Source organism: Nomascus leucogenys, chromosome 8 (assembly GCF_006542625.1).
Source record: "Nomascus leucogenys isolate Asia chromosome 8, Asia_NLE_v1, whole genome shotgun sequence".
Taxonomy (NCBI): Eukaryota; Metazoa; Chordata; class Mammalia; order Primates; family Hylobatidae; genus Nomascus; species Nomascus leucogenys.
In genome coordinates, this window is record NC_044388.1 from 99768198 (window position 1) to 99785405 (window position 17208).

General features: G+C 41.7%; 1 protein-coding gene across 6 annotated transcripts in view; it reads right to left on the minus strand.

The window, feature by feature from the left end:
- DENND1A (DENN domain containing 1A) overlaps positions 1 to 17208 on the minus strand; it is a 544738-nt gene that overhangs the window by 249402 nt on the left and 278128 nt on the right. For all 6 annotated transcript variants that reach the window (XM_030817797.1, XM_012509181.2, XM_030817794.1 and 3 more), the window contains one exon: positions 735 to 835. In XM_030817797.1, coding sequence (XP_030673657.1) covers positions 735 to 835 — 101 coding nt within the window. The remainder of the gene's footprint in view (positions 1 to 734; positions 836 to 17208) is intronic.

Consider the following 17208-nt stretch of genomic DNA (forward strand, 5'->3'; position numbering starts at 1 on the left):
TCCTTCTACTAAAGTCTGTTTCACTGAACAGTGAAATTCTCCTCAAAGAACTTCAGATGGTTTAGTGCTGCCTGGCTTGTGCTCCCAAACCACAGTGAGCACAAGTCTTAAGGAATGTGCCAGGGCATGGCTGAAACTTGAAGACCTTGGAGATCTCAATTGTTTTTGTCCCCGGTTTACAATTTGTCTTAAGAAAAAACAAACAAACAAACACGCAACCTCTTGGTGCATTGCTTCCCCCAAACTGAGAAATGTGAAAAGTTACTGGCTCTCTTGTACTCTTCAGAGTGTCATGACATATAAGAAAACTGGAAACAAAAGGGCCATGCAATCAGGTGGTCTTAAATCCATGCCACTTTGAAGTTAGTATTTTTATTATTATTATTATTATTATTATTATTATTATTATTATTATTATTTTTTGAGACAGAGTCTCACTCTGTTGCCCCAGATGGAGTGCAGTGGCACAATTATAGCTCACTATAGCCTCAACCTCTCTGGCTCAAATGATCCTACCAACTCAGCCTCCTGAGTAGCTGGGACTACAGGTATCTGCCACCATGCCTGGCTTTTTTGTGTGTGTGTGTGCAGATGAAGTCTCACTATTTTGTCCAGGCTGGATGAAGTTAGTATTTTTAATGTAGAGTCACCAACTGCATTAACAAGTGACACACCTAACATGCCCGGTCAGATCAGGGCAAAGGAGAAGCAGAGGACAGGGCCAGCCACCTTACCAGCAGTAGTCCAGCAGATGCGGCGGCAGCACGGGGATGTACACGTGCTGCCAGTACATGGGGTAGAGCATCGCCGCAGACCCGTGGATGCACGCAGTCAGCTGGAACAGAGCAAAGCAGAGATCGATGAACAAATCCAAGGAAGGAGACACCGCCATTTGATTTCAGCAATACAATTCTATAATTCTTTAACATGTTTACATGATAAGCTGAAAAAACTGGAGAAATCATTCTAAGTTAACTCAATCACCCTAATTCAAATTTAGTAAGAGCTTTCTTTTCAAAAAATCTTTTTTTTCTGATGATAAACCTAATATACGAAATAGAAAATTTTAAAAATGGTGAAAGGGATTAAAATAAATGCCACCACCATCGGAAGATTTAACACTGTAGGTTATTACACACACAAGCACATATATTCCCTTTTTAAATACAATTAGGATGACTATAAATACAGTATTCTTTTGTGTTTCTAAAAAGTGAACATTATTTGATGCCATTTTCCTTTAAATATTCTTAGAAAAAGATATCTCTTAATGATGCTTTAAAGGCACAAATCTAGAATATTCTTTAAATATTCTTAGAAAAAATATGATACTTGATGAATTTCCCATGCTATTAATATATTTAACTACTCTACTACCATTAAGTAATATCATCATACAGGTCAATAATTTGTATCTATAGTTCCTAAATGTAGAATTCAGAGACAAAGGTTATAAACATTTGAAGGCACTTAATAAATACATATCTCATAAATATGTTAGTATAATGAATAGATGAAGGATGGAGGCTCTTTACACCCCCCACCCCCAGCCATACACCACGATTCTGGCCTCCCTGCCCCTCACCAGCACTACTCCTTGTGGTCAGGTTAGTAGCTTTAAAATTGTACCTATTTTACTTTTATTTTTATTCTGATCAGGACTAAGGTTGAACATTTTGTTATATGTTTCTTCACTGTATTTATATAATAGACAAATGGTCTATTCATATTCTTAGCCCACTTTAAAAATGAGTATTAGTAATTTTTATTGGTTTATAAGCAATCACTGATGAAATGCAAAGAATATCCGGCCTTTGTAATGTTTTGAAAATAATTTATCCTTAATTTTCTTTCAATTTCTGGGCAAAGAGAAGGTCTAAATAATTACATAGACAAATATTTTCTTCCATGATGGTTTCTACCGCTTTTATCCCAAGAAAGTCCTCCAAATTTTCCCCTAGCATTCAACTCTTCAGTCCATCTGGAATTACTTTAGGTTTAAGGACTGAGGTGAGAATTTATTTTTTCCACATAGGTAATCAATTGCTCTGGCATTGTTTACTGACTAATCCTTCCTCTCCACAGTCTTTTCACTTGCCCCTATTTTGTATTCCTTTTTTTTCTTAAGAGCTAGAGACATCATACAATCAGTATTTAATGCAATTAATTTAGGAAACAAAGATAATACAAAGGGATACAATTGCTACAAAATTCAATATAGTGAAAAGAAAGGAAAAAAAAAAACAACCTTTGGAGATATAGCTATGAAGTGACAAAAGCCAACAACACATGTTTCTTTCTGTCTTTTTTTTCTTTAATGTTTCTTTGGTTTCAGGGAAGCCTGTTCCCATGAGGACTTTGCTTCTTTCGGAAGCTGTTAACTGGCCTTTGCTGACAGAAGGACATTTACGTGGCGAAAGAGTGAAGTGCCAAGGCCCAGTTAAAAGAATCCCAGAGGTTAGTGTAACATGAACAGCTTTAAATTGGATATTCTGCTGATGTTTCACAGTTGTGAGAGCTGTGTGTTAAAGCCAGGGCTGCTACTCCCCACCCCCACCTGCCCTGACTCTTTCCTCCAGACCCTGTTCTTGAAGCCAAGTCCATGCCATGAACTGGATCTGATTCAGCAGGCACCCAAGAACAGTTCCCAGTAACCCCGTCAAGACTTGCAGGTTTAACCCATCCCTTCACCTTCTATTTCCGTAGGTACCCATATAAAGGAGGCTGATATATATCTTACATATCAAAACATTAGTTATATATATATATATATAAAACTAATGTGTGTGTGTGTATATATATATATATATAACTAATCCCTTCAGGGCTTCTTAGAGATGAAAACTCCTTGCTGGTGTAGAGTGAGTGGAGAATGAACCAACTCTGACCTGATTCCACCCTGAAGTCAGGCTGGAGGGTTCCACTGGCCCTGGGTCTCAGCTCTTTCTGCTCATCTTTAACTAGCTGCCAGAGCGCTCCTCCTCAAGTGCAGGTTCCGGCCCATTACTTCCTACTCAGAAGTCTTTGGGGACAAGCCTGGCCCCGGATGGCTCCACCAGCCCACAGTCTAGCTTTACAGTAGCCATCTGTAGCCACACTCTGTACTGTCTTCTCCAAGTCTGTCCTTGGAATACATCACTTAGATAGAGTCATGTACTCCTTCTCCTCCCATCCCTTTCCACCCATCCCCCAAACTGGCCTGGATTTGTGCCTCTTGCAAACTCCTCCCTCAGGTCTCTGTGTAAGTACTTCCTCTTCAAAGTCTTCCCTGGTTCCCTGTGCATAGGCACCTATTATTATTGTAATATTATTATTATTATTGAGACAGGGTCTCACTCTGTCATCCAGGCTGGAGTGCAGAGGTGCGATCTCGGCTCACTACAACCTCCGCCTCCCAGGTTCAAGCAATTCTCCTGCCTCAACCTTCTGAGTAGCTGGGACTACAGGTGTGTGCCTGGCTAATTTTTGTATATTTTGTAGAGACGGGGTTCCACCATGTTGGCCAGGCTGGTCTCGAACTTCTGACCTCAAGTGACCCACCCACCTCGGCCTCCCAAAGTCTTGGAATTACAGGCATGAGCCACCGCGCCCAGCCCATAGGCACCCATTGTTAACTGGACTGTAACTGGCTGCAAGTTTGTCTCCTGACTGTAAAGTACAGGAAGATCCTGTCCTCACCTCCACGTTCTCAGTGGCCCAGAACACACAACACACACATGTGCACTAGTTAATGGGATATGTCCTGAATAAATAAAATATGATTTTTACTTAGAATATACTCACAGTACAAAGACAGTTTAGTAACTTGACTTTTAACAGTAGTGTATCAACATTCCCATGAGTCTCACAGAATAAGGTACATGACTCAAAGTCTAAAACAGATTGGGCGTGGTAGCTCACGCCTGTGATCCCAGCTCTTTGGGAGGCTGAGGTGGGCGGATCACTTGAGATCAGGAGTTCAAGACCAGCCTGGCCAACATGGCAAAACCCCATCTCTACTAAAAATACAGAAAAACAGCCAGGCATGGTGGCACATGCCTATAGTCCCAGCTACTCGGGAGGCTGAGGCAGGAGAATTGCTTGAACCTAGGAGGCAGAGGTTGCAGTGGGCTGAGATCACACCACTACACTCCAGCCTGGACAAGAGCGAGACTCTGTCCCCCCAAAAAAGAAAGAAAGAAAAAAATATCTAAAACAAAAACAGCAAACTTAGACACACAAGCATGGCACTTCTGGAAAACCAAGTCATTCATTCATCCATTCGCCCATTCATTCAATCATATGCCCACTCTCTAACTCCACAACATATAAATAAATAAATAAAAGCACTTCAAAATCTACAAGGTCCCATACAAATGAAGGTAACATCATCACATGAATTAATTTGTGATTCCCTTTGAAAAAGTCATTTAATAGAATGAACCTGGTTAAGACAGAACTTGATTATGTGACTCTTTTTAGGTTAAACTGGTTTGGGTCAAAAGCCTATTTAAAATGATAAAGTAGCAGAGATCTCATCTTCAGATAATGTTCTTTTCGTGTCTTTTTAACCTCAAAAGCAAACCTACCAACCTCAATGCCAAGATTTTAAAATTACTTATCCTCATAAAAAAAAAAATCAAGCTTTTAAGGTGTTTGTTCATTTCATTAGTGGGTTTTCTAAGGGCCAAATCTCTGCAATCGGGGTAAAATGCATTACTCATTTGATTAAGAAAACAAACAAACAAAACGGGGAATTATTTGGCTCTTTTCCAAAATACTAAATGACATAAACTATGTGCATCATTCCTTAAGAACAGTCAGTTGATTACAAGAAAAGTTTTACTATATATCTATACTCAATCAGAAATAATGCACTCTGTTCTGTAAAGTATCACTTGCCACTTATTTTTAAAATAACTCTAAACCCTGTTTCTAAAAATAAAAGTCCTAAAGGCCTATGTTCATTCCTTACAGAATACAAACGTTAAAAGTAATGAAAGTATGTAATTTGGAGTGTAGTCAACAAAGGGATATTTTGAATATATAATTGAAGTGCAAGTTGAAGAAAATGATTCTATCAAAATCTCACTCAGTGGGAGAATGGAAAGATAGTATGTGTAAAATTTGCCCAAAGTCATTAGTCACAATGAATATTCATCAGAAGCCAATTATCAATCTCATTTAATGACACCCCAAAAGATTTTGCCCTGAAGCAGCTGAATAGTCTAAGACTCCAGACAAAACTAGACAAATTATACAGCCAACAGCCAGTCTGGCCAGGACACAGACTGTACAGTAAACCACTGGTGGATTTTTGGATGCACTTTAGCAAATTCTGTCCTCAATTAAAGGTGCACAAGGTCATTTATATCTCAGAGCTTTCTCTATGGCTCCATTAGTTTTCTTTGAGGCAAAGGGAGATGAGGAGAAGGCAGTGGGGGTAGGACATGAATGGAGAGTTATCAATGACGGAGTTGGAAAAATCACAAGGACACTTTTTTTTTCAGTCATTTCTCAGAGATAAAGCCCAGATTGTCACAATCTTAGATTCCAATGACTCCACTGAATCCTAATAGCAGCTCTGCAACTTGACATGAAATAAAAATAAGAATGCCCCCTCAAAAGACAAAACCACAATATGTATAGGTACCATGTTGGGGTTTAGACCCTTGCAAAGTATTGTTTTAAAGAAAAGTGTGTGTGTGTGTGTGTGTGTGTGTGTGTGTGTGTGTGTGTGTGTTGATACACATATACACTCATCACCACATTTCACAGATAAGGAAACAGTTTCAGAGGTGAAATAACTTGCCCAAGGCCACATCGACAGTAAGTGACAGAACTGGGACTCACATCCAGGTCTGTCAGAATATAACGGCTACTGTGTTTCCACAATGCATAATAAACTCAAAAAGCATTTGAGTGTATACCCTGTGCCATCCACAGTGTGGAGGACTCTGAAATAGATGAGGTATCGTCCCTGCTGACATTGTTAAATGACACAGATATGCATTTGCCTTGCTGCTAGATGTCCAAATGTCTCGGACAAAATACCAATGACAGAAAATAATCATTTTTAAAACAAACACAGATCCGATCATTTCCTGGGGATTAGTTACATTTAACTAAGGTGTTGTAGTGTCTTTAACTCACAGGAAATTCTAGACAATGAAGTAATTATTATTAGTCAAAGAGAAAGGTTTACATTCCATTTTCAGTACATATATCTGACAGGCTGGCTTGAAAGTGTTGGAAAGTCTTGCTTTTTGTCATGTTCCCTTTCACATACTTGCTCCCAGTCTTCTGCTAACTTTTTGACCTGGGCAAGCCACTTCCTTTCCTAGGTCTCAATTTGTCCTGTATGTAAAACAAGAGACTAGGCTACAAGATTTCTGTGTTCCTTTCCAGCTTTGACAACTCACAATTCTAGAGGAATTGCTATCCTTTGAAGTAAGGCTCCTCCTCTGCCCCAGTTTACCTTCTTCAGCTGTACTAAGCCGAAGCAAATCAGGGTCTGTCTTTAAGCTGGTCTTGCTTTCTTATCTCTGCAGCTCCAGGGCCCAGCTGGAATTCATGAGCTATGTAGGAACCACCACCTTTAGGTCACCCCATCTCCATCAGCTGACCAGGGTACAGCCGTCTTCCTTACTTGGCCCCTGATACTCTGCAGAACTCAGATGTAGATGACCGCAGGCGACCAGGAACACGATGGCTATGGATTTGAGCTGTTCAAGGACCAAGACCACATCGGATTCCTCTTTTTTTTTTTTTTTTTTTTTTTGAGATGGAGTTTCGCTCTGTCACCCAGACTGGAGTGCAGTGGTGTGACCTCGGCTCACTGCAACCTCTGCCTCCCACGTTCAAGTGATTCTCCTGCCTCAGCCTCCTGAGTAGCTGGGATTACAGGCACCTGCTACCACGCCCAATTAATGTTTGTATTTTTAGCAAAGACGGGGTTTTGCCAAATTGGCCAGGCTGGTCTCCAAATCCTGACCTCAGGTGATCTGCCCTCCTCGGCCTCCAAATATTCCTCTTCTTACCTCCTACTATGTTCGACACAGAGTTGATGCTAAGTAAATGTTTGGGGAATGGAGAATGCCTCCAGATTCACACCATGAGGAAGAATAGGCAAGATTACCAGACTTTTTTTTTTTTGAGACAGAGTTTCACTCTTGTTGTCCAGGCTGGAGTGCAATGGCACAATCTCAGCTCACTACAACCTCCGACTGCCAGGTTCAACTGATTCTCCTGCCTCAGCCTCCCGAGTAGCTGGGATTACAGGCATGCGCCACCATGTCCAGCTAATTTTGTATTTTTAATAGAGATGGGTTTTCTCCACGTTGGTCAAGCTGGTCTCAAACTCCTGACCTCACGTGATCCGCCCACCTCCCAAAGTGCCTGGATTATAGGCGTGAGCCACCGCGCCTGGCCCCAGACATTTAATAAATTGCAATTGCCTAATAGATCACAACTAGAGGCTGTACAGTTTTGAAAAAGTATTAAGATTCCAAGCTCTAAAAGCTGGCAGAGGAAGACAATCGGATGGTCACAGTCATTCTTTCCATCCTAGAATTCAGAATGTTAAATAATCAAACCAACACCTGCTTCACAGAGTTAGAGGCATTTGGATTTCCCCTCTGAACCTAAACACAAAGAAATGAATAAAATGATAAATACAGAAAGGATACCAGATTACTGACTTTAAAGGGAGGTCATCCTTAAGTTTGTTCATTTTGACCAGGGATCATCTTATTTAGAGCAGTTGTAGAAAATGCTATGTGTCTTGGGAAGTTTTTCCCTTTCTCAGTTTGAGAACTGGATTCTTTCATTATAAACCATCTTCGTAGTATCATGGTGCCATGATTCAAACACTGCTGGGGTTTTTGTTGTTTTGATTATGATTTATTCTTAAATGACAAATCCTCTCTAAAATCATCAAAACGTTTTAAGCAAAATCTGCAGGGACTCTGTGAAGTTAACCTATTTCAACCCTTCCATGGGTATGAGAAAAACTTTTAATTATAAAGGGTTCAGGTATGTTCAAATTGTAGTTACTGTATTTAGTGGGGGAGGAATAGGCTTTCAAGAAACTATCAAAGATACTCTAGCAGAAAGGCAACTTAGAACATCTCAGAAATCAAAGAACCTTCAGCTAGTCTAGACAGATGCCGGACATGTGTCTTGCTTTTCTTAGCAGCTGAAATGCAGGGCTGCTTTTCAGGGGGTAATGGCAACAATTGTTCTTCCAGTAGTTTCATTTTCAGTTTGGTGGAACTCATCTTACTTTTTCCTTCTCCATTATCTTTTGGGAAAGGGAAGGAATAAACACACACACACACACACACACACACACACACACACAAACCACACACACACACACACACACCAAAAAAAAACCCACCTAACAAGGAGTGAAGGAAAGCGTCTTCCCCCAACAGCAATATCACCAAGTCAGGAGGAAGCTTACACAGGCAATCAACCGCCTGCTTAATCACTTCTCTCCATTTTTTTTTAAAGCTATCTACTAGAGTAATTAGAGTAAGTTATTAACCGGGGCAACAAGCTTTCGTGCCAAGATTTGACACTTTAAAACATCAAAGCAACTAAAACTGCCAGAGAAAAGCTTTAGCTACCAAAGCAGAAGCAGAAAACGATGGTGTGGTAAACTACACCGTAAACAAGCCCACAGCACCATGAGTGAGGAAAGAGCTTTCTTTCGTCTTTAAGATGAAAAAGAAAAAGGCAGGGTTACATGGGGGACTGATAACAATTTATTCAATACAGGGACAGCCAATGTGCCGCCACTCCTCCACTCCTCCACACCATATCTGTGACAGACATTATTAACCGATCACAGAGTCGGAATGTGGCCCAGAATCCTTCCTCACATGTACTTTTTTGTTGTTGTTATACAGAATCTCGTTCTGCCGCCCAGGCTGGCGTTGCAGTGGTGCAATCTCGGCTCACTGCAACCTCTGCCTCCTGGGTTCAAGTGATTCTCCTGCCTCAGCCTCCCAAGTAGCTGGGTGAATGCCACCATGCCCAGCTAATTTTTGTGTTTTTAGTAGAGACAGAGTTTCACCACGTTGGCCAGGCTGGTCTCAATCTCCTGACCTAAAGTGATCCGCCCACCTCAGCCTCCCACAGTGCTGAGACTACAGGTGTGAGCTACCATGCCCAGCCTCACATGCACCTTTGATCAATGGATCAAAGTGGGCACTCAAGAAGAAATCGATTTGCCACCTCAAATCTAGTCTAAGTGGATTTCTATTTCTTTGACAATATAAATCATAATTTATGTTTAGCTAATGGATCTATACTATTGCTTTAATAAAGAATCATACTTTTAAAAAGAAAGCATAACTGAACATGGAATCGTGAGTACCTATCTGTCAGGTATCCACACATGAAGAAACTAAGGAACTTTCAGGTGGTGAGTTACTAAATTTGCATAAGTAGTCAAAAAAAAAAGAAAAAGAAAAAGGACTGTTCCATGTAGTTTTCTTCGGCAAATTTAACCTTAGAAAGTGTAGGCCGCAGGCGGTGGCTCATGCCTGTAATCCCAGCACTTTGGGAGGCCAAGGCAGGTGGATCACTTGAGGTCAGGAGTTTGAGACCAGCCTGGCCAACAGAGTGAAACCTTTTCTCTACCAAAAAATACAAAAATTAGCTGGGTGTGGTGACGGGTGCCTGTAGTCCCAGCTACTTGGGAGGCTAAGGCACGAGTATCACTTGAACCCGAGAGGCAGATGTTGCAGTGAGCAAAGATCACCCCACTATACTCCAGCCTGGGCAACAAGAACGAGACTCCGTCCCCCCACACCCCCAAAAAAAAACCTCAAAAGAAAGATTCAAGCTATAAAACAGCCACGCTCATGCCTAAAATCCCCAGCACTTTGGGAGGACGAGGCGGGCGGATCACCTGAGGTTGGGAGTTCGAGACTAGCCTGACCAACATGGAAAAACCCCGTCTCTACTAAAAATACAAAATTAGCCAGGCGTGGTGGCACATGCCTGTAATCCCGGCTACTTGGGAGGCAGAGGCAGAACAATCACTTGAACCTGGGAGGTAGAGGTTGCGGTGAGCCAAGATCGCGCCACTGCACTCCAGCCTGGGCAACAAGAACGAAACTCCATCTCAAAACAAAAACAAAAAACAGCCACCACCATGACCACTGAATTCACATCACTATCTGCCAATCACTGGGAACAGTGCTTCACATATATTTAACTCATTTAATTTTCACAACAGCCCTATAAGGTAGGTAGCATTATTGTCCCCATTTTATAGATGAGGAAACTAAGGCTCCTGGGTGTTGAGGAACTTGTATTAAGGTCACAGCTATTGGCAGAACTAGGATATGAACCTAGGGAAGTTGAGCTCTGGATTCTGTGCTCTTAGCTCCCATGAAACTGCTTCTGTGCTGTGATCTATATTAATCCAACAATTACTGAGTATCCACTATGTGCACACGCCATGCCCTCAAGCAATTTAAAATAGAGAGAGAAAGATCAAAATGCAAACAATCAACTTCCACACAAAAGCATTATGAAAGAGGTGCTATAATAGAGGTTCAAGTGTGTTGGCATATAAAGAAAGAATCATTAATTCTGCCTGGGGCAAGAATCAGGCCTGCTTCACATCCTGCAAGGATGAGATTCAGCCTCAGGTAACATTTACAGAGTGAATAGTGCGCCCAGTGCTGGGCTCTGTGCTTTCATATCTGGATGGTCACTGGATCTTTTTAACCATCTTGAGGTAGGTGTGAATACTATCCCCATTTTCACAGAAGAGGACAGAGGGACTCAGAGAGGTCAAGTAACTTGCCCAAGGCCATATGGCTAGAAGGTGGCACATGGTGGATTAAGTACAAGGCGGAGGCAGAAGTGGAACAAAGCCATCCTGACTTGCAGTCTGATACTCTCTCCTCCACTCCTGCTGTCTTTTTTCTTGGGAAAAGATACCTCCAGCAGGGCTGTCTGACACATCTAGCTGGTAGACTCTGAAGCTATCAAGGTAGCAGAAAAGAACAAATGTGAATATTCTTCGTGTCTGAACTCACCCATGATTTCATGGTCTAAGCTCATATCACACTACCTTGGTTCACCAAAGTGACCACACTTTCAGTCTGCAGAAACAACACAGGAAACTATGAGTCCTTGCTCCCAGTGTCACAATCACCTAGTAGGCGCTCAAAATTTCTTTTATGACAGCCATGTCTGCCAAAGTGGGTGCCATTTAGGGCTTTTTAAGTAGATTAAGATGCCAATGACTTAAATATTATCCTTTAAAATGCTCATTCATAAGAGTCATATAAGAAGCTATCAGTCCTGCAATCTAAGGAAGACACAATCTATTTCACGACTTGATTGCATTACTAATAAAATTTTCTGCCATGGCAGAAATCGGATGAATTCAATGAAATGGCAAAAAAAAAAAAGAAACATCGCCTGTTTACACACATGCACCCCAAATTACACCAGTGGACTGCACTGGTATTCCGTAAAATTACTGAGAGCCTGAACAGATTATACTCAGCTATAGCCCTTTTCTAGACTAGTCAAGGCCCCAATCAAAGCTCTCCCAAAGAGAATATGGAAACAAAGAGCTTTTTAAGTGCCAGTCGGTATGCATAAACATCTTCTAAATGAACTTGATCAGTCTCTATTATGTCGTCTCAACATGAAAATGAGTCTAACGATGCAAAATAACAGCCACCAAAGAATATTGTTTTTGTCTTAGAGAACTGTCTATTCACTGGTTCCAAATCAGGCTGTGTATCAATCATCCGGGGAATCTCAAAAAATACACATTCCCTGGTTCCATACTAGACTTCGTGAACCAGAATGTCTGGAGATGGTGCCCAAGAACCTGCATTTTAACAAATTTTCTGGGTGGTTCTAACATAATGCTAATCCATGGATCAGAACTGGGGAATCACTGACAATCTGAATCCTGTGCCTCATCCAAAGTGCTTGATGTTTGTTGAAGCAATGGGAGAAGAGGCAGGAGAGGAAGGTAAGAGCTAGCAGAGAGACCATGGCTGGTTGAAGTCACATCAAAGTGTCACAAATTAACCTGTTGATACTCTATATTACAGAATCTCTATGGTATCTCAAGGTTCTTCATTCCAATTAGAGTTTAACATGAATAAGAGAAAACCAATTCACACATAATTAAATGAAGAATATAGTTCAACAAGCAATTAATTATCTATATATTTTAAAGCCAGAGAATGCCCGTATAAGTAAAACCCACCAATCTTCTCTCCTACTTTCTGTCCATGGAAGTTCCTTTATTTTTTAGTGGTTTTAAATGTTCTCTGGACCACAATAAAATTGTATATAACGGAGATTAGAGAGGCTGTGTTGCTTGGAAGTTTGGCTGCAAAGCCTCTATTCCATGCCACTTCATTATAATTTCTTAAGGATTTCCCTCTTCACCAAAAGGATTAGTTTTCTTCTCACTTCTTTGAATACTCTTCTCAGGTTGTTAGTGTGAACTAGGTTACTCTCTCTCCTTTTTAACATATAAAAGATAAACAAACACAATGTTTGATTTATTTTATTTTTTAAATAGAACACTAAATTCAGTCTTAGAATTCTCTGTTTGGTAAGTTTCCAGTTACAAGGTCTTGGCTTCCCTTGAGCACAGTTTGAAACAAAATAATGCAGTTTGTTCCTACGGCTGGAACATGCAGAGTGGAGTGTGCAGGCAAAGAGGCCTTGGCTCTGCTCCAGGATTTCAAACCTCCTTCAACTGCCACTCTCATCTCTGCTTCAAGGGCGGCAGATAAGCAAACAGGATTAGTGTTTTCTAGTCCAGAAGAGCTAGGAAAGCTTTGCACACATCATTCAGGTGCTCAGCTCATCACACAGGCTGGCGTCAACATGACAAGGTGGCGTTCATCAGGAAAGTAGCAAAAATGAAGCCAAATCTGAAAAGCTGCCCAGTCCACAAACTGGCCCTTTCTTAGGGCTCAAGACCAGATGGTACTCAGGCAATGGAGGCTGTCGGTGGGAGTGGTGGAACAGAACTCGGGCAAGGCTGGAAAAGTCTCCATGTTCCACTCGAATACTGAAACATCTCCTAAGGGCCAGACTGTGTGCTGGTGGGGAGATGGAAGTATCACCCACCACTCCTCAGGCCACAGGGTACCCAGTCCTGCCTAGCTCCCACATGCCCCGGGGACTAATTTTTGTTGATGCAGTTAGGAAGAAACTGACAGGGAAAGGGTGCCAGTTTGTTTTTTTTTTTTCTTCCTTAAATGAGGTACCATCAGAAAAGTAATAATGGTTTTTGGTTATGGGTGTAGAGGCTAATTAGGTTGTGGTCTTGCCACCATACAATATTTCCTTCTGAAAAGCATCCACTGGATAAAACAAATAGATGTTTCTCAGTAAAGTAAATATGCCTTTGTCATTATTTAACTGGATATTCTTAGTTATCCAAATTTCTTTCAGTATCCCTAAATTATAAAGGGGGTGATTAGGACCAAGATACACTGCTGGAAGGAACTGCAACATATGAACCCTGGAAGGGTCTTTATTCTTTATTGTATAGGACAAAGATACATAGCTGCAATATATGAACACTGAAACCACAGTGAGAAGATATGCCCCAGGGCTCCACCATAGAGAAGATATGCCCCAGGGCTCCACCAAGGCCGCGCTCATGGTAGGAGTAGGGTGCAGGAGCTGCTGGGAGACAGCCAAGTCTAAGAAGGCATGGGCAGATGGAATGGAATCTGAAGTGTTTAAGGAAATGGAGCTGTGGCTAACAGACTGGGAGTGTCAATGGGAATTCACAGATCTGCCTCCTGGCTGGTGCCTAGAATAGTGTCAGGTGCACAGACAGGGCTTGCCAAATCTGAAGTGAAAAGCTTAGGTGTGCGTTCAAAGGTGATGACCAGGCAGAGGTTCTTTATATTAATTTAGATCCATGGCCAACAGAGTCATGCTAAGAATATTTCTCTGAGTACAAGTGTCACAGGGAATTCATGACAATGGAGAGTTACCAAGAAGGTAGTATGAGGTAGCAAGGATGCTGGCCTGGTTTTAATTCCATCTCTGCTGCTCATCTTAGACAAGGCACATCAACTTTTGGGGGTGCTAACATTCCCATCTGCAAAGGGAGAAGAAAACCCACAAGCTCCTAGGGTTGCTGCAAGAACCAATGAAAAAAATGATCACATACGTGATTAGCATAGTGCCTGTCACATAGGAAGGGGGTGGCTCAAAAGGTTAACTTAAAAGAACTTTAAAAGGGTGGGGGAGAACTGGGTGGCTCCCATATAAAGTACTGAGGATGAATCTACTTAAGGATATTCTTACACATTTATTCTGTGAATGCTCTTTGGTGGTCCTGGAGCTTTACAAGCTACAAAAAAAAAAACAAAACACTCTAAGTACTATACAATCAGGTCTTATTTTTCACCCAAACCAATAGCACCCAGCTCCACTAGTTACCTTATCCACCAGATTTGGCTCAGGGTATCTTTTTGGCTCTTTATAAGAATTTTCAAATTCCTTTAGCGGGGTGGCTATTCCTAACAACGTGCCCCTGGCTCTTGCGACAGTTCCCGCACAAGGGACTGGAAAATGGTGTAAGCAATGGCACCCAATAGACATAACCTGGTTCCCAGGCATGCACTTCGAAGGGGCTGAGATTAGTTTGTGTGTAATCCTTGGATGCTTCTCCCTTTCCAGAAGCCAAAGCCTCCTTCCCCTGACACTGCATCGTAATGACCTATATTCATGGCCACCTCTCCTACTGACTAGGACATGACCTTGGGCAAGTTATTCCGCCTTTCCAAATGGACTGGCTGTTCTGTAAAATGGGAATAATATCTATCTTCTAGGAATGCTGATGGAAGTGTATTATCTCTATTAAGATCTTTGACCTAGTTGCTCTCCATAGAGTTCCAAAAAGCAGTATGAATTAAACTCAGATATGAAAATATGGAAGAAAAATGGGGACTTTGTGCTACAGGGAATCACACTGAAGTATTTACATTAGAGAACAAGATTTAGTTAAGCCTTCCCTATTTATCATTTATAAAGGAAAACAATCAATATACATTAACTGAGCAAAGAGAACAAAAACTTACATTTTTCTTATACAGAATATCACAATGTTATTGACCGAGAAACCCTGAAATGCATATTACCTGCCTCTGAACTAAATATTGTTGAGTTTGTCTCTATTGACACAGTCATTTTTATAGAAGACAGCACTCAAGTGCTTGACAGCTTTTATCTTTCACGTGCTTGGTGACTCTGAGGAGCATTAAGCCTCCATTTTATCAAACACAATTGAGAAAAATGTGGTTTGTCAAGTATTGCAGGCCACATCAGGATCTGTCAAGAGAGGTTCCTCAAAAAATATCAGGCTGAGATGGCCTTTGCATATCCTCCTCCGCACCAGCCCCCATCTAAAAGATAATAAAAAGCCACTCTTAAGGAAATAAAAGACAACAATTGGGAAACTTTCAAATTCTGAATTTGAAGAGGCCCAAAGGCATGAATACAACAGAAGTCGGCTCAGCTACGTCATCCCTAAACTCCGCAGAACCTCTCAGGATGCTGCCAACTGCACGTGAGATACAAGGAGAACCCCACCTCCTCCAGAGAGGCTTCCACCAGCAATCCATAAAACTTCGAACCCAGTTAAGAATCGGCCGGGCGCGGTGGCTCACGCCTGTAATCCCAGCACTTTGGGAGGCCGAGGCGGGCGGATCACGAGGTCAGGAGATCGAGACCATCCTGACTAACACGGTGAAACCCCGTCTCTACTAAAAAATAAAAAAAAAAATTAGCCGGGTGAGGTGGCGGGCGCCTGTAGTCCCAGCTACGCGGGAGGCTGAGGCAGGAGAATGGCGTGAACCCCGGGGGACGGAGCCTGCAGTGAGCCGAGATCGCGCCACTGCACTCCAGCCTGGGTGAAAGAGCGAGACTCCTTCTCAAAAACAAACAAACAAACAAAAAAAACAAAAACAAACAAACAAACAAAAAGAATCAACTCTTTGCTAAGAAAAGCCTTTTAAAAGTCAAAGTAATATATATTGATAGATTTCAAAACAAAACAAAAAGTAGTCAAGGCTTATCACGAAAAGGAACAGTCCACTTCACCATTCTCCTTACACCCTTCACTCAAAGTAATCACATTCAACACAGGATTTATCTCCTTATTTCTAGATCACAAATTCTTGGTTTCACATTTTCAACATTAAGACTTGGATTCTGCCTTCCCTTTGTGAATGAACTGTTATCCTCTCAGCGGCCAGTCACCCCGCTTATCCGGTGGTCTTCATTCCACAAATATTTATCATGGTGTTACCACAGGCACTGGGGGCACAGCAGTGAATGAAACGGGCAACAATCCCTGTCTTCATGATGTTTACATTCCAGTAGGGTAGGCCCTTAATAAACTGGACAATAAAATTTGATTTCCCATTATAGAATTAATTTATAAACGTTTGCACAGGCTATGTACCAGGCTGTGTTCTAAGAGCTATGCAAGTAGTAACTCATTTTAATTTTACTTCAAAGGAGGTCACTGGTGACTGGAAAGACACTAAAACAAGTCCACCTGTTTTAGTGGACAGGTGGGGACTGAATCCTAATGGAAGACTGAGGAGAGAATGAGACAAGAGGAATTAGTAAATAGGTAACTCTCTTAAGGAATTCTGTTCTGAAAGGGAGACTAGAAATGGGATAAAGGGGATATGGGTCAAGAAAGTTTTGTTTTGAAGTCTGGGAGCTTCTATAGCACGTTGGCATGCTCATAAGAATGTGCCAGGAGAGAAGAGAAAATAATAATAGACGCAGGAGAGAAGAGCTTGCTTACTGCTGGAGTAATTTCCTTGAAGGAAACCACAGTGTCGCCTTTCCTGTTGGCATTCTGAGGCCATCTGTGTAAAACTGCAATCCCTGCCACTCTCCACTCCCCATCCGCTCTCTTCGGCTTTATTTTACTCCTTAGTACTTTCCATTTCCTACTGTACGAGATATTTAACTCCTCTGACTTATCGAGGGCCTATGATACTAGAATGCAAGCTTCATGAGAACAGGGATTGTTGCCTGTTTTGTTCACTGCTGTATCCCCAGTGCCTATGGCAATGTCACAATAAATATTTGCAGAATGAAGTAAGCTGGACAAGCAGAGTGACTGGCCTCAGAGAGGACAGATGGTTCATCTGCAAAGGGAAGGCAGAGTCCAGGAGTACA